Source organism: Populus trichocarpa, chromosome 9 (assembly GCF_000002775.5).
Source record: "Populus trichocarpa isolate Nisqually-1 chromosome 9, P.trichocarpa_v4.1, whole genome shotgun sequence".
In the NCBI taxonomy this organism is placed as follows: Eukaryota; Viridiplantae; Streptophyta; class Magnoliopsida; order Malpighiales; family Salicaceae; genus Populus; species Populus trichocarpa.
Genome location: NC_037293.2, coordinates 11,350,981 through 11,368,777, shown reverse-complemented (window position 1 = coordinate 11,368,777; position 17,797 = coordinate 11,350,981). Strand labels below are relative to the sequence as shown.

General features: G+C 34.8%; 4 protein-coding genes across 4 annotated transcripts; 1 reads left to right on the top strand and 3 right to left on the bottom strand.

The window, feature by feature from the left end:
- The first annotated feature begins 2,811 nt into the window (after nucleotides 1-2,811).
- On the top strand, nucleotides 2,812-6,865 carry LOC7474956 (serine/threonine-protein kinase BSK1). The gene is made up of 9 exons (XM_002312878.4): nucleotides 2,812-3,321; nucleotides 3,430-3,565; nucleotides 4,066-4,199; nucleotides 4,320-4,425; nucleotides 4,564-4,649; nucleotides 4,921-5,109; nucleotides 5,625-5,789; nucleotides 5,875-5,988; nucleotides 6,351-6,865. The coding sequence occupies exons 1-9, from the start codon at nucleotides 3,010-3,012 to the stop codon at nucleotides 6,603-6,605; spliced, it is 1,497 nt and encodes a 498-aa protein (XP_002312914.1). The 5' UTR covers nucleotides 2,812-3,009; the 3' UTR covers nucleotides 6,606-6,865.
- A 3,843-nt stretch (nucleotides 6,866-10,708) lies between these two features.
- On the bottom strand, nucleotides 10,709-11,795 carry LOC7474957 (uncharacterized). Its single transcript, XM_002313642.4, has one exon. It carries the CDS (start codon nucleotides 11,747-11,749, stop codon nucleotides 10,805-10,807), a length of 945 nt encoding a protein of 314 aa, XP_002313678.4. The 5' UTR covers nucleotides 11,750-11,795; the 3' UTR covers nucleotides 10,709-10,804.
- Nucleotides 11,796-12,837: 1,042 nt separating this feature from the next.
- On the bottom strand, nucleotides 12,838-13,848 carry LOC7472087 (uncharacterized). The gene has a single exon (XM_002312879.4). It carries the CDS (start codon nucleotides 13,804-13,806, stop codon nucleotides 12,934-12,936), a length of 873 nt encoding a protein of 290 aa, XP_002312915.4. The 5' UTR covers nucleotides 13,807-13,848; the 3' UTR covers nucleotides 12,838-12,933.
- Nucleotides 13,849-14,522: 674 nt separating this feature from the next.
- LOC7472086 (uncharacterized) lies at nucleotides 14,523-15,873 on the bottom strand. Its single transcript, XM_002313643.4, has one exon. The coding sequence runs from the start codon at nucleotides 15,547-15,549 to the stop codon at nucleotides 14,659-14,661; it is 891 nt and encodes a 296-aa protein (XP_002313679.4). The 5' UTR covers nucleotides 15,550-15,873; the 3' UTR covers nucleotides 14,523-14,658.
- Nucleotides 15,874-17,797: the final 1,924 nt, after the last annotated feature.

The following is a 17,797-nucleotide window of genomic DNA, read 5'->3' as shown; positions in this document are numbered from 1 at the left end:
GATGATTAAATGTGTAAGACTTATAACACATTTATTAGGAAAATAGATAAACTGGGTTAAAAAAAAGAATGTTCTAATCTTATAAAAATGAGTTCCCAAATACAGTATTATCTGGCCGATATGGATCCTCCTAATTCAAGGGGCCGGCCAAATCTTTTAAAATATTCTTTTAATGACATGCCTTCCATAATTTTACATTTTTCCATTAGCAAATATAAGTTTTACAAGCACATATAAATCACAATACAACTTTTAGAAGCACAATTTTTTTCTCACATGGTAAAAAATATATATAATAAATCCGAATATCTCTCATTCTCATCTCTTGTAATTTGGAGGGTTAGTGTGGTTGGCAAATACATGCCCATTATTAATCAAGGTTCAATTCTTTGTACCCGATGTGTTTTCTCATAAATCTTTAACAAAAATTTTCTATCGTAGATTTATCATAGTTATTAAAGTTGATTTATCGAGTTAACCGATTACTTGTCAATCTCAAACTTAACTCATGATTGGTTTGTTTTCGAACTAAGTTAAGAGTTTGCTAGATCAGACGTACGTGACCCGGTGAGTCAATTTGAGACTTGATTAACTTGGTCAAACCCAAGTAAGACTTTATCAGATTAACTTTAATGATTTTTTAAGAATTTTTATCCAAAACAATATTATTTTAGGATAAATCCGGGTTAACCTATAGATTTAGGGTTCCACCCAAGTCCTGGGTCTTCTCGAGTCATGCTTGATACCTATTAAAAACTTGTACCCCTGAACAGTTGAAAACAACAGTTAAAAAGTAAGAAGTTAACTAATAATACTATTAACTAATTTTTTTTACCTGTGCTATGCTGCGAGGCGAGTCAATTTTTTTTTAACATACAAAAGATATTCAAACAATGATAACCTGAATGAACCTAGGTTAACTTGACCAACTCGCTATTCGGATAATCCCAAAGAAAGGAAAGATAAAAAAAAATAGAAAGCTCAAAACTCAATAACTTAATATTAAATGATTAAATTTTAAAAAAAGATCGAAGTTAAATCGGGCTAATTTTCAAAACCAGCAACTCTAGTTATGAGACTAAGATAACCATACAAAAGACAAAAAAGAAATTTTGAACAAAATTCTTAAAAACTAAAAAGAAAACAAATAGTAATCAAAACAATGACAACCAAAATCTACTATAAAAACTAATGAAAGTAAATAATGAGAGACTTAATAAAAAAATAAAAAAAATAAAAAAGAGCAATTAAAAAATGAGAACCAAAATAAGATTAAAAAACAAATAAAACAAAATGTTGAGGGACAAAATTGAAAGATAAAACAAATTAAAAAAAAGAAAAAAAAAGCAATTACAAAAATAAGAACTAAATCTAGAAAAAAAAGAAATGAAATAAAACGTTGAGGGGTGAAATTGAAAGGGAAAAAACCCAAGAAAAGGATAAAAAAGCAACAATCAAAAGAATGAGCACCATATTTAATATAAAAACAAAACGAAACAAAATCAAATGGAAAGGGGTGAAACTAGAAGAAAAAAACAATCTAAAAAAGAATCCAAAACAAAAAAAGACTAATGAAAAAAAAAAGGATCATAATTGAATTTTTTTCTTTATTATTTTTTTATTAAAATAATACCATTTTTACTTTTTAGCTGAATAAAAAATCAAGCGATTAGTTAGGGAAAAATCATGTCAACATCCGTAATTTTTTTTTTGCCATTATATTTTTATATCAAAATAATGTCATTTTTATTTCATGCACAATAAAAACTCCGATTGACCCTAGTAACCCTGGTTATTTGACCTAACCCGTGATTCAGGACATGATGAAGGTTGACTCTCGTGTTGAGTTTTAAAAGCATAATAAAAAAAGCACCAAGTATAATACAAAAATTCAAACAATAAGGGATGAAATTGCAAAAAATAATTAATCAAGAAGAGAACTCAAAATAAAAAGAATTGCAATCATAAGAATGGATATTAAATTTAACAACAACAAAAAAAGAATTAAAATCAAGTGATTAGAGATTAAATCAAAAAATAACATCCAATAAAAAAATTAAAAGAAAAAAAATAAAAAAAAATAAGGATCAAATTTAATAAAAAAATATTAAAAAAAAATCAAATACCAAGGGATGAAATTGAAATTTTTTTCAAATTCAATACATTTAAATGATTAAGGATCACTTTGCAACTTTGCAAAACCAGCAGATCTTTTAAAGTGATTGAGAGAGAAAAGAGGGGGAGGAAAAAAATTATTGCCGGAGCTCCTTTGTGCCATGAAGGCCAACACCAGGCGACTCACCTTGTTGAAGGTGACATGATGCTTTGGATGCAGTCGCAGAAGGCTACCAACGGCTACTAGGAGGCGCCACACACGTCGCTTAAAGGATGCAGACATCACCTTTTTTTTTTTAATTATAGAAAGACCAGAACATCCTTGACCCCACAGAACAATTTCAAAAAAATCAAGGTTAAAAAACCTAAAATGCTTCTGGACCTTAGAAAAGAAAGATGATGTCAAGGGTTATGTAATAAACTATATAAAAAATATAAAAATACCTCTCAAATATTAATTGTGTTATTTTTTTAAAAGACATGAAAATAATTATATTATGTAATAAACATGTGAAAATATAATTTTACCCTTAAGTATGTGTTCTTTTTTTATCGTCGAAAAACTTTTCAGTCGTTTTACTATAAATTATACTGTGCATAATCTACGGTGAAACACCGATGAATTTTTTGTTTTATTTGTAATAATATTCCGTTACTGTTAAAATTATGAAGCCCTTCCCTTTATTACAAAAAAGGAAGAAAGGAAAGGAAAAACATGGCAAAGGATCAAAGAGAAAGAACACAACAACAAACAACAACTACTTCTTAAAACTATAAAACTCTTGTAATAATAATAATTAATTCATCTGTCTCTCTCTCTATCCATAGCCAAAATCAAAATCAAGGAAGAAAGAAACCCATCACCAGTCATCACCAACAACACATAGTACTATCATGGGTTGTTGTTGTTCTTCAATTCTAGCTGAAACTCATCCAGAAAAAGACCACAAAAAAACCCATCAACAACATCCTCTTAATCCATCAGGTTCAATTGTACTTGACCCTGCAACAGGAATCCCTTCCTTCTGTGAATTCTCTTTCCCTGACCTCAAAACAGCAACGAATAACTTCAGTCCTGATAACATAGTCTCTGAAAGTGGTGAAAAGGCACCTAATCTTGTCTACAAAGGCAGACTTCAAAACCGGAGGTCGATCGCTGTTAAAAAGTTTACGAAGATGGCTTGGCCTGATCCTAAACAGTTTGCGGTATCCATAAAGTTTCTTGCTTTGAGTTTTGAGCTTATCAAGTTCGTTTCTTTATATGGTTTCCTGATTTTTTGATGGCTTTTGTGAATTGGGTTGTTGTCGTTATAGGAGGAGGCATGGGGGGTGGGGAAGTTTAGGCATAAAAAGCTGGCTAATTTGATAGGGTATTGCTGTGATGGAGATGAGAGGCTGCTTGTTGCTGAGTACATGCCTAATGACACCCTAGCTAAGCATTTATTCCATTGTACGTGTTTGTGTGTGTATGCTTTTCTTGAATCTTTTGTTTGGTTTGACTACTTTTCTTCCATTATTGATTGCTTGTTATAGTCTTATTGTGTTGAACTTGAAGTATAATCATGATTGGCATTATTTATCCATGAATGAAATGATTGTTTGATTGACGGTGAGGAATAAACTTCTCTCCCTGTTGCTACATTTCTAGTTTGTTGAAATCTTGAATTGTTGTTCAAGGTTCAAGTAATGTATTCAATAATGCCAATTCCGCTCCTAATCAATGCATTATTGAATTTACTCACATCAAGTAGCAGTTAGAAAATGTTTTCCATGTGTCATGACAGTGTTGGGGTTGGTCCTTTCCTTTTTATTGCAGAATTGATTTGGTTGCAGTTAGAAAATGTTTTCCATGTGTTATGACATTGTTGGGGTTGGTCCTTGATTCAGTTGATATGAGCTTTATGCTGAGATATCAAAGTCTAAACTTGAGTCTTCTTTCATTCTTCACAGGGGAAAATCAAACCATTGAATGGGCAATGCGTTTAAGAGTAGCCCTCTACATTGCTGAAGCCTTAGATTATTGTAGTTCTGAGGGCCGTCCACTATACCATGACTTGAATGCCTATAGGGTTCTCTTTGATGAGGTATTCCTTCTCAGTTTCTAAGAACTTATCGCTCAGTATCATGGTTCTTTTATGTTCATAAATACCATGCATTTATTGCCATCTAGGGTGCTTATAAATCCTCTTTAATGGACCTTATAGGATGGTGATCCACGCCTTTCATGTTTTGGCTTGATGAAAAATAGTAGAGATGGGAAAAGTTATAGTACTAATCTTGCTTACACCCCTCCAGAGTATCTAAGAAATGGTAATTACTGTAAAATTTTTATATCGGCAAGCTTGTTATGTGTTATGATATTTTTCATCTCTTCAACTTGAATAGCTGTATTTTGTCCATGCATTTGGCTCAATGCTTCTTGTTTTTGCCTTAACTTGAATTTTGTAGGAAGGGTCACACCTGAAAGTGTTATTTACAGCTTTGGTACTGTCCTTCTGGATTTGCTAAGTGGAAAGCATATCCCTCCAAGTCATGTAAGTGACCTTCGCTCATAGCAGATTGCATTGTGATTCAATCTTGTACGGTTCTATTAATCAAAAAGCATATGTTAATGTTGCTATGCCTTTCAGCAAAGGCATCAGGCATCACCAAAATTCGTCTTTTTTTTTAGTATAATCAAAAGTTCATCTTGGTTTTGCTGGTTGCTAAACATGGATCACATAGATATGATGTTGATATTTCTTCAAGTTTTGCTGATTTTTATAAGATGTATCATTGGGTATTAATTTAATGTTTGCACTGCAGGCAATTGATATGATAAGGGGAAAAAACATCACTCTCTTGATGGATTCACATTTGGAAGGAAACTTTTCTACAGAAGAAGCAACTGTGGTTGTTGGGCTTGCCTCTCAATGTTTGCAATATGAACCTAGGGAACGGCCTAGTACAAAGGACCTTGTTACAACACTAGCTCCACTGCAAACGAAACCTGATGTAAGAAAATTCAATCGATGTCATCTATTTTGGTTTTTCAATTATCAATTTAAGCTATCCTTCCTTTAAAGAGATTGAAACATTCTGGACCTGTCACTGGATGTGTTTGGAAGATATTTTGCTTTCTTATTTGGCGTTGGTGAAAACCTTGGTCTGGAAATAACATGTATCTACAAACACTTTCAATGCAGTGCCAGAATACTTTTGGATTTTCTTTAGGTTATTTACTCTGTCAATTTAACAAATGTCTTGGATGTCTCAAGCTTCAAATCACAACTCAAAGACTTTGAACACCAATGAGTAAATCACATTCTGATAAAAAGACACTATATTCTTCTGTTTTTTTTTTTTTTTAAAGAAAAAGATTTACAGATAGAATTAAGTTCCTTGATGCCCATTCCTTTTTTTTCCTTTCATATGGGATCATCTCCACATATTAGTCATGTTGTTCGAAGAAGATCAAAGCAGCATCATTTTGTGTTGAGAAACTAATAATTGAAGTTCTGGGCTGTCAGGTTCCATCATATGTAATGCTCGGAATATCAAAGCACGAGGAAGCCCCAGCAACTCCTCAGCGCCCCCTCTCCCCAATGGGGGAGGCCTGTTCACGGATGGACCTAACAGCAATTCATCAGATCTTGGTTATGACACACTACAAAGATGATGAGGGAACAAATGAGGTAATTGTTTTAGAAAAGAAAATCTTGTATATTTATATTGTTGAATTTTATGCTGATAGGTTTTGTGAAACATGGTCTGGTTCAGTTATCGTTCCAAGAGTGGACGCAGCAGATGAGAGATATGTTGGAATCGAGGAAGCGAGGGGACTTTGCATTCCGTGACAAAGATTTTAAAACTGCCATTGACTGTTATTCTCAGGTATGTTTTTGAATGGTACTTGGTTATTCGTTGGAACTTTCAGCCAGTTGGTTATTTTTAGGATGGCTTTAACCCAAACTAGTAACGCATGTTTGAAGCATGCCTTTTCATTTTATATTCCACATCTTCATTGATTAGATATTTGTTCATTGAGACATGTATTTCAGACACTTTGTTTTCATTTTTGTCAATGAGTTACAGAGCATATTGGTTTTCTCAGAAAATGATGTTATATTATTTAGTTTCAAGCAGTGCTCTGAACAGCTCCACTTTTCTCTATGTGCTAATATGCGCAAGCATTAGTAAGACATAAGATTTTTGAACATATGTTCTCATAACCTTTAGCTTTGTTTTTGATGCAGTTCATCGATGTAGGAACCATGGTTTCCCCAACTGTTTTTGCTCGGCGCAGTCTTTGTTTTCTTTTGTGTGATCAACCAGATGCTGCTCTTCGAGATGCAATGCAAGCACAGTGTGTTTATCCAGATTGGCCAACAGCCTTCTACATGCAGTCAGTTGCCCTTGCTAAACTTGACATGCACAATGACGCTGCCGATATGTTGAATGAAGCTGCTGCATTAGAAGAAAAGAAGCAAAGAGGTGGAAAAGGATCATGAGAATAAGATATATAATAATAATAATAATAAATATCCACACACCACTACCCACTGTCATCGAGGCTACCCCAAGTTTGTGTAAAATTTGAGCTGTGAATTGAATTTGTTTTCATCAATGTAATGTAGAGAAGAAAAGAAAAAAACACTTGCTCATTAATGCATGTATAATTTTTCCCGTTCTACTGGGGTTCTGAAGATCTGATTTGTTCTTTGATGGAGCTTTTGTTACAAGTTTTTCAATGAGCCTGGTTTCGGAAATATGTTATGTGGAGATGACCGAGATCCTTCAGGTTGGTTTCGGCTACTTGTATTTATGAGCTTGATCCTTAGCAGTTGAATTGTTTTGGTTATCTTGATTAAACCCAAATCAAAGTATCTGTTAAGTTCAAGTCTATTAGATTTAGACAAAGGTAAGATTAAGTTGATTGCTGTGGCTAATGAAGCTGTCAGGGAAGAAAATGAGAAATGTAATCTTGAGGTCTTTCTTGGCCGCTGAACGCAAGTGCAACCCTATCGCATTTCACTAAACCTTCTACTTCTGCCCTCCAGTTTTCATGTAATTTGGACTAATCTGCTCCAAGTCGTAGTTGCCTCTTAAACCCAAAATTATTACAATATTAGCCTTCCTTGCACACCAGCATATGTTGCTCTATTCCTTGGACTGAAGTACCGGATCCATGAAATGATTTATCATGAAATATGAAGTTGTCTGAAGAAAGATATTATTTATTATTATTATTATTAGATAAACTTGGTCTGTGTGGACTAAATTGATCAAATTATATGGATTCATCGCATTGCATCATAAGCAGCAGCACATGGTTTGAAGAAAGCATGGGTGGTAGGCATCGGTTTTTTTTTAACAAGTGAATCAATTCATTAGCAAAGTATGATTTGCAATGATTTTTTAGTTATTTGACTGAAAATATTGAGAAAGGAGGCTCTTGTTTTGATCATGCGCCTAGAAAAGCCTTCATGCCCTCTTCAAGATCTACTCATAGTTGATGATGATGCTGAGGGGGCATGTGAATCTCTTACTCTGCCAATACACTCATCACATGTTGAGACTATTGGTGTTATGTCAGGACTCGATTCCTGAACTCATGAACAATAACACAAACGTAGCACATTAACATGTTCCAAATATGGTAAACCTCAGAACTTATATATTTGATATCATAAAAATCATAAAATAACGTAGCATAAAACAATATATCTAAAATTAAAAAATTCAATAAATAAATTAAAATTCGACTCTTACATAAATAATCCAAAATAAATTTAAAATATAATTAAAATTATTATGCGGAGTATCTATGAATAATAAATAAAGAATAAACTAATGGCCTTAAGAAACAAACGAGACATACCGACTCAAGAAGCAAGAAGAACATAACCAAAGGATCCTGTTACCGAAACTAAACTAAAAACCTGAAAAATATAAATGGATGGGTGAGTCCAAATACTCAGTAAGAGGTAATAACTATAATACATGCTAATATACATTTTAAAATAAGTGAATACAGTTATATAAATTAAATACCAAACGAAACAAGTATATTAAATATATCATATCAAATGATGTATAAAAAAAGTATGCATGTCATAATTCCATATCATATTACTTAGGGCTATTGCTTGTTGCTTCAGTGGTAGCAAAAATAACTTGTTGACACAATCATGCAAATCCTGAAGGCTGCTGAGGCTGTTGAATCCTATAATAGATTGTGCAGAACAACACGTAAGGAAGGACATCTTGTATCGAAGATAATATTTTATTGATTGCATAACTCTCTTAAATAGAGTTTTTAAAACAATCAAATCTGCTGATCACATAACAAACTTTTAATAGCAAAACAATAAAATAATATCAGAATTTATTCTCAAAGACTTGGTCTTCAAGTATAAATCTTTTCCTCAGCAACCCTCCTGATCTTTTGCAGTTTTTAAAGCATTCTTTCAACAGAGGCACCTTCAGAAGCCCTTGATCTGCATAAATGCTCATCAAGCTGAGTGATGACTGGGTTTAATCTAGAGGGAAAACTGTTAGAGCGAGCATGGAAGCCGGTTTTTTTGGTTAGAAGATGAAGCCATTTTTCTTTCTCAAGGGGGAGATTAAAGAAGGTGAATATGAAATATAAGTCTTGTAATTTGCCTTTCTTGTGTTATCATTGCCTAAATATACACCGCGGAGTTAGGGAGACACGAGGAATCTCTTCTACACGATTTCGATTTGGATCAAAAATTCATATCAGTTATGTTTGCCAATGCCTCCTCCCTCACCACATCTCCAACTCACAAGACAACTACCATAGCCCATTGACAGAAGATAAGATATAGTACTGACCTAATTATCGCGCACATGAATGGCTTTGACACCAATTTTCTAGATACAGGTGGCCTGGCAACGTCCATTTTTCAGGCATGCCTGCACGAGAGAACGGTTTGAAAATCAAATTGGTCATATAAAAATTCATGTGAACATGCAATTCCTTTATAAAATTCTTAAATCACAGGTCTGATTGTTGCTCAATAGACAGGCAAGATCCGCATGCATGACTTGGTGATGCCTCTCTGCTATATTAGAATTTAGATATTACTGCGAGGCCAGCAATTACCTTTGTTGGTTTTTTGAGCAAGAAAGACAGAAACTAGAGAGAAAAGTTGAGTGAAATTTTCTAGTCTTTCATATCTGTTCTACCACTTGCAGGTTACATAACTGATAATACATAGAGAAAGCTAGGAAGAGACAGTTCTACACATGGAAGTCAATACCTGACGCAGCTGAACCTAATCATATTAGGATTAGAACAAAGAAGACATAATTTCTGAAAATGATCTAAAGCAAGAACCCTAACCGTGTTTTATTACTAAATAATTTATTCTCTGATTGTTTGCCTCTCCAAAAAGATATAAATGAAATTAATGACCTTACAAAGAAGAAAAATTAGAAACCTAAATAGACAGGAGAAATAAAAACAAAATTAAGGTTAGAAATCCAAAATTAAATAGAAAAATAATAAAACTAAATCAAACAGTATCTTCTAACCCTTTTATAAGGCCTTCCCTATGTCATCCATTGAAGTGGGCTGCCCCCTATAGAACGCAGCTAATAGAATTTCCTGTCAAAATTTGAGGGTGATCAAATAATTAAATAAAAAATTATAAGTTTTTTTGTTAGATATATTATTTGGTATGACTGGATCTCTTCTTGAACTTAAGATATGATCCACTTATCTTTGCTATTATAACAGATCCATATACAACTGTTCAGATCCCCTGCATCGATACCAAATCTGACAGACTTTTAGCTTTTATTTAGCAGCTTGTGCAAAACCATCTCCTGCAATCTCAAACCATACTCCATACACATCAGGTTTTATATCAGATTAGGTCCCAAAATACCAGTGCAAACTACTAGCATACATACAGTCCACATACTAAACATAAACTGTAGAGTATTTAGCAAAAGCTTTCATTATTCTGACAATCTATTGTCAAAGATTTTATCTGTTGAGACAATACAGTCTTGACAGTAGCCATACTGACGTAAATTTCAAGAAAACTTAGCAGTGCAGCATTCATTATTGGCCTAATATTTCAGAACTCTTAGATTACTTCCAAGTTGCAATAGAAAAGTTTACTAATTTATTTTCCCAAAACGCAAGTGCAATTAGTTTGTCCCAGGCATTAAGAAATTGAATCCAAATATTTTGCATTCAATTGTTTTGGGAATTTTGCATTGAAAAGATCTTATTAATTGAAAATTATCATTTTTTTTTAATACTGAACTAAAGATAGGAAGATAGTTGAGACAGAGTAGACATGTCTCATTGTCATTTCTGTTTTAAAAGAACAAAAAAATCATTTCAAAACTGTCTTATAAATATATTTATTTTATATCTCTGTTTTTATTTTTTTAATTAAACATGTTTATTTTTTTTATATAGTTTTTCCTTGTATTCTAAAACACTAACTAAACACAAATTAAAGTAATGAATAATTTTTAAGTGAGTGCAAATTAAATGTAATGAATAATTTGGCTTAAAAAATGGATGTCCTAAAACCATAATAGAAAGAACCTCATAAGGAGCACATATATATAGTTTCATAAAAAGTATGTGAATTATATATAAAAAATATTTACAAGTATATTTCATCCATTGACAAAGTATGATTTTGGCTGATTTTGCAGGCCACTAACTGAAAATATTGAGAAAGGAGGCTCTAGTTTTGATCATGCGCCTAAAGATGCCATCAATTCCATCTTCAAGATCTTCAATGCACAACTCCAAATTGTTTAGCTTCTTTTGCACATCCATCATCTTATCTGTTTTGCAACTGATAAGAGATTGTAAAGCAGAATCAGCCATTGAAAATCCAATCTCATTTGTTTCTTCTTCCTCACATGCTATTCTGTGGTGGTTCATCAGCTTGGAAACCAATGACCAGCCGCTTTTCTTTGCTTGTGACTTTGGTTCGGAAATGAATGATAGTAATGATTCGAACACGGCAAGACTGATGGACTCAACCTCTCTTAACATGATAATCTCAGGGTACTCTTCATTAGAGAAGGTGCGCCTGTTTTCCATGCCCTTCAAGTTCCTCAAGGCCTTTTTTATTGACTTCTTTACTACTTTCCTGGATGCAATGTATTTCCTGATCTCGCTGTCAACGCCTCCTTGTCTTCTGCGAATAACAGATTGAAGCTCACGAATGAATTCTTTTGATTGCAACAGTGCATCCTGGGTAGAGTTGCACGTATCCAAGAGCCTGAGAGATCCCTCTAGGAGCTCATCGACACATTTCTGATTGCGTTGTTGTGCCAAGCCTTGTTGGGTAAGTGGCAGTTGTAGGAACTTATCAACAGAATCATACAAATACTGAAGGCTACTTAGTTTGTGTCCTATTGATGATGATGAAGATGATTTAGAGGTGGCCTGTGAATCTCTTACTCTGCAAATATTCTCATCAAATTCCGAAATGATTGGATGTGGTCTAGAGGGTAGACTGTTGGATCGAGCATGGAAGCTAGTTTTCTGACGGACGGGGGAGGCAGCCATTTTTATTTCTTTCTTGTAGAAAAGAAGTTTTGATGGCTGAAAATATTGATTCAATTCTGTGTGCTTTCCATCTGTTGACATCTACTGAATATATATTGGGGTGAGGGAGACATGAGGAATCTCATCCTCTTCAACTATTCATGGCGGTAACATGTTTCAGAAAAATGGCAGCCCTGATGTCTACGCATTGTCTGTTGCTCAATAATTCAGCAACTCTCTTGAATTGAATACTAGCATTTCATCTGCAACACACGAGTGGTCATTTATTAATGCATACAATGCTAAGTCCTGAAATCTCTATTGGGATAAAGGAAGACAAGATCCGCAACTTTGGCTTCAGTATCTCTAGCCAAGTTGTAGCATAACGATAAGAGCTGCGGGTAGCCGCTGAATAACATCGCTGGATGATTCCACTTTCCCCCTAACCGAAAGACAGCCATCTAATTTTTCATTGCTTTCAATATGCTGGAATTTGAGTCTAACATGTGAGTTCCATTAAATTTCTTTTGGTGCTTAATGATTAAGATTAAACAATATTTATGAGCTAAGAGAGCAAAATTTGATGTTTAACAGACTTATTTACGAGTCTACCATGTTAATTTTGCTGTATTAATCTTGACCAGACCCTGTCATCTTTCAGCACCCTTGTGTTCTTAAACATTTAATTAATTAGAATTTACATCTGTTTGTGTCCCTTGCCATCAGCATAGAGGCAATCCTATTGAAAATTGAACTTTCATTCAACTTCTACAAAAAGAGGCTGTGGTAAATGCAAGAAAAGGTTGCCAGAATAATGAGATTTTTTTCTAAGTACTCTGCAATATATGTTTTATGTGGACTGTTGTGTGCATGCAGGAAGTATGTACTGATATTTTGGGACCTAATCTGATATGTATGGAGTATGGTCTGAAATTGCAGGAGATATGATTTTGCACAAGCTGCTAAGTAAAGGCTAGAAGTCCGTTAGATTAGGTATCGACTTCCATGTGTAGAACTGTCTCTTCCTAGCTTTCTCTATGTATTATCAGTTATGTAACCTGCAAGTGGTAGAACAGATATGAAAGACTAGAAAATTTCACTCAACTTTTCTCTTTACTTTCTGTCTTTCTTGTTCAAAAAACCAACAAAGATAAAAAAAAAATATATATATAGAACACACCGGGACACAATTTGAGCAACTGAGTATATGATCATTTCATTATCTATGGAATAATACATGTGAAATTCTACAATGTACAGGTATGACTATATCAAGATTGTTCCGGTTAATGGTTTAGGATGTTTAGAAAAGAGACTCTAGTTTTGATCAGATTCCTGGAAAGGTATTCAAGACCTTCTTCAATATCTTGAATGCACAATTCTAAGTTCTCGAGTTGGGTTTGAACACCCTTGATGTTATCGGATTTGCTTGTGTTCTGATCTACCAAGGCTAATAATGCCGCATCTGCTCTAGCAAACTCATTTATATCAGCTTCTTCATCTGCAGATGCTACTTTTTTATGGTGCACCAGCTTGGAGACTAATGACCAACCAATAGTCCTTGCCTCTGGTCCAGAGATGAAGGAGAGAAGGGAATCAAACGCTTTGAGAGAAACTACTTCAACCTCTTTCAACATGTTAAACATGATTGTAGTTTCACGGTCACCATTAAAGGCAGTGAAGGTGCTGTTTTTTTTAATAACCTTCAAGGCCTTGTGAATTGCCCTTTTAACTACCTTCCTAGAGGTTAAATATTTCTTAACCTCACTTGTAAGACCAGTTTCAACACAACCTCTCCTGCGCAAAATCGATTGAAGTTCATGTACGCTTTCTTTTGTTTGCAACAAGGCATCTTTTGCAGTATTACACAAATCCAGGACCTGAAGAGATCCATCTAATAGCTCTTCAATCAATTTACCATTATTCTCTTGGGCTATTGCTTGTTGGTTCAGCGGTAGAAAAAGTAACTTGTTGACACAATCATGCAAATCCTGAAGGCTGCTTAGTTTGCCACCCAAGGATGATGAGGTACAGGCACCTTCAGAAGCCCTTGATCTGCATAAATGCTCATCAAGCTGAGTGATGGCTGGGTTTAATCTAGAGGGAAAACTGTTAGAACGAGCATGGAAGCCGGTTTTTTGGTTAGAAGATGAAGCCATTTTTCTTTCTCGAAGGGTAGAGACTAAAGCTGGTGAATGCGAATTATCAATCCTTGAATTTTCCTTTCTTGCGTTGCAATTGCCAAAAATATATATCAAGAGGTGAGGCAGACAAGAGGAATCTCAATAATATGATTCTGATTTGGATATTCAATTATTATCAACTATGTTTGTCAATGTCTCATCCCCAGCCACATCTCCAACTCATTAGGCAACAACTATTGCTAATCTAATTATCACACACGAATGGCGTTGACTCCAATTTTCTAGATAGAATTGGCCTGGAAATGTCCATATTTCAAGACATATCTGCACGAGGGGACTAATTGTTTTATCTGCTTTCGACCACAGGGTTATATCATAAATCCTGATAACATGCAAGTTGTTAATAAATTTTTTAAATGATAAACCTGATTGTTGCTCAACAAGCAGGCAAGATCCGCATACTTGATTTATCAGCCTTCGCGCGTGTCTGACTTTAGAAATTACTGTGAGGCCAGTGAGTGAACGTGGTCGACGGTTCGACTGTCTCTGTGCAGCTTAGAGCATGATAAATAACCTTGCGAATAGAAGTGTATGAATTTAAAGTTTAAGTACAGAAAATATTTTCCGTTCTGAGATTCCAACCACAAGATAACTTTTGGAAGAAGAGAATGATTTCTTTGTAATTCTGGACGTGATAAACATTGGAACTGTAAATTGGCTATCATTCAATATTATTTTCACTTTCAAAAAATTAAATGATATAAAAATTAGAGGAAAGGCATAAGCAAATGAAAAAAAGAGACAAGATTTGCTGAAAAGTTCATGTATATTTGTCTATATTTCATTCATGTACAAAGATATTTACATCTAGTTTACAAAGGTGTTGAGAAGAGAGACTCTAGTTTTGATCAAACGCCTGTAAAGGTTTTCGAGTCCTTCTTCAAGTTCTTGATTGCACAAGTCGAAATCTTTGAGCTGCTGCTGCACATTCTCAAGAGACCCTGTGTTATCAGATTTACTGGTCTTCTGATAAATGAGAGTGTGCAATGCAGAGTCCAGTTTTTCAAATTCATTCACTTCTGTTTCCTCTGTCTCACAAGCTATTCTTTTGTGATGCATTAGCTTGGACACCAAGGACCATCCACTTAGCTTTGATTGTGCTTTTGCCCCACCTGAGATGAGAGTCAGGAGAGATTCAAGCACAGTGAGAGTGACTGCTTCCACCTCTTTTAGCATACTAACTACAGCTACAGCTTCATGGTCTTTGTTGAAGGGAGAGAGTGAGGATTTATTCTCCAAATATTTCAAACCCCTCAAGGCCTTGTGGATTGTATTTTTCACCACCTTCCTAGAGGTTAAGTATTTCTTAATCTCGCTCGAGACTCCAATTTCATTTCCCCTTCTTCTCCTCATGATTGATTGAAGTTCCTGAGCACATTCCTTTGTTTGCAACAAGGCATCTGTAGCCATGCTACAGACATCCAAGACTCTAAGGGATCCGTCCAATACGTCATCGACCCATTTCTCATTCTGTTCTTGGGCTAAAGATTTTTGAGTGAGGGGAAGCAGAATCAACTTATCAACACAATCATGCAAATCTTGAAGGCAACTTACTTTGTGGCATATAGATGATGATGATGAAGAAGAGGAGGAGATTACTTGAGAAGCATTCAATCTGCTGAAATGCTCATCGATTTGTGAAGATAGAGGATGTGGCCTAGAAGGCAAGCTGTTAGAGCGAGCATGGTGGAGAGCCATTTGTTTTCTTTAGAAAAGAGAAGGCTAAGAAGCTGAATTGCTGTCCTTACACATATCAGCTTGAATATATATTCCAAGGCGAGGGAGACATGACGAATCTCGAAAGCTTCGTATAATGAACCAGTAGTCATGTGATTCAGATTCAGATCTAACACCATCAGCAATGTTTATGCAATGTCTCCCACCAGTCTGATCACCAACTCATAATACACATTTGTTAATGATTTTTATATAATCTGCAACACACGAATGGTTTCGACTCCATTTTCTATAATACAGCCGCACGTAAACAGGAACTTATTTTAAGTGACTGCATTAATTATGATCTTAACAGCTAATTTTAATTTATCGTAGACGAGATCCGTAATCGCCATCAAGGCCATGTTTTATATCGCTGCTTCCTCCTCACCATCTCTCCAACTCATAGTGCCGAATATTTTAACTCAGAAATCACACAATTTCATTGGCATTAGTGGTAATGTTGTCTGATATAAGGAACTTCAATCTAAAATATGTAGACACACGAGTGGGCTTCGCATATCAATTAATGATAACATGGTCTTGATTTATGTACAAGTGGTATCCCGGCAATATTCAGGCAACGTCTTGTCTCCTCCCCACCAGCTCCAACTCATGAATTGAACATTTACAGATGAATGATGCACGAGTGGATTTGAAATTGCCAATATGTATGACAAGAGTGTAGAATTGACACACCCGTATGGTGACAAGTCAGGTCTTCTAATTATGGTTAGCAGTACTTGGTGTATATTGTTTATACTCAGAACAGTCGTAGGATTAATGAGCTCTATCCGCTCTAAAACTTGCTTAATTTACAGAAGAATACAGAACATTCATTGTTAGATAAACAAGTTTAAATGATATACCTAGGAACTAAACGAGTGTATGTCTTGTAATTAAGAAATCTGAAGGGGTGTACAATTAAAGAATGTGGAGTGCAGGAGAAGATGCAAAAAGGATTTGACTTTCTTCTGAATGAATAGATGATCAATCGATTCCATCAGGGGCATCATCTGATTTCCTCAAAATCGAGTTCCTATAATCATACTTGAAAATCATCAACATTTTGAGCATTCCTAGCTCACATCAATGCCGAAGGAGATTCCTTCCTACATCGTCCATGCTTCCATATGATCTGGGTCATACTCATCCAAGCCACGCACCCATTGCTAGCGATGATAATCTCATTTTAGCTGTCCAATATCATCTGATCTAGTTGGATTGGATTCTAATTCAATTCAGTTTGTTTCAATTCCTCAGTGCGACGAGCATGTGTCTAGATTGTCGTTTTTTTTTTGTCAGAGTTGATATAGTTACTGTAGTAGCTGAAGTGTCAGGTGTCACGATCTTCAATTGATTTGGCAGCTGGCTCGGTTCCAGGTTATGCTCTGCTAAAGTTAAATCACCACTCACCAGCTTGTGCTTGTGCCTCTGATCCAATACTGCAGCAGGGACAGTCGGACCATATCCAGCACATTTACTTACTGGCCTCATAGTAAAATCTCTACAACTTGGACGTTTACATGGATTTTTTTATATGACTATTTGATCTGCCAACAAATGAAATAAATAGTCCCCTCTTGCAGATATGCAGCAAAAGATGGTCATTGCCAAGCCACTTAAATTAAGGGAATTGGTGTCAATGCCACTCGTGTGCAATAATTAGGCTAGTGCTTTACATTGTCTTTTCTGTTGGTTGTCTTATGAGTTGGAGCACTGCGAAAGGAGACATTGACAAACATAGCAGATATGATTTTTTGAAGAAAATAGAAATCATGTTTGTGATGTTTTGAATAAATGAGTAGGAAAATACAATAAAGCCCTTGAATGCTTAGATGTAGGAATAAATTAAATGAGGGGTATTGTAGTAATTGTATAAGAGATGATATATATAAATAGAAAGAAAAAAAAAAAGAAAAGAAGAAGAGATCTGAATATTTGAGAGAGAATCGGCAGGAGAGAAGGGAGAAAGAAGAAGAAGAGAAAAGAGGGGAAAATAGGGAAAATAGAAAAGAATTGAAGGGAATAAGTTTAAAGGTAAGATTTAGGTTGTTAAATGTATAAATTTGTATTATTAAGCTTTAATTTCGATTTTGATAAATGTTAGGGTTATGAAATTTGTGTTTTGGGTTTGATTGATGATTTAATTTGAATATTATAGAGTTAATTGTTGTGGGTATTTGATTATTTGGATGATTTTGAGAGATTGAATTGAAAGATGATGATT

Bases quoted from the DNA above. Each gene is read 5' to 3' on its own strand.
- LOC7472087 (XM_002312879.4), bottom strand. From the start codon at position 13,806: ATGGCTTCATCTTCTAACCAAAAAACCGGCTTCCATGCTCGTTCTAAC.
- LOC7474956 (XM_002312878.4), top strand. From the start codon at position 3,010: ATGGGTTGTTGTTGTTCTTCAATTCTAGCTGAAACTCATCCAGAAAAA. The intron at 5,110-5,624 runs GTAAGAAAATTC...CTGGGCTGTCAG, and splicing joins CACTGCAAACGAAACCTGAT to GTTCCATCATATGTAATGCT. The intron at 5,790-5,874 runs GTAATTGTTTTA...GGTCTGGTTCAG, and splicing joins ATGATGAGGGAACAAATGAG to TTATCGTTCCAAGAGTGGAC.
- LOC7472086 (XM_002313643.4), bottom strand. From the start codon at position 15,549: ATGGCTCTCCACCATGCTCGCTCTAACAGCTTGCCTTCTAGGCCACAT.
- LOC7474957 (XM_002313642.4), bottom strand. From the start codon at position 11,749: ATGTCAACAGATGGAAAGCACACAGAATTGAATCAATATTTTCAGCCA.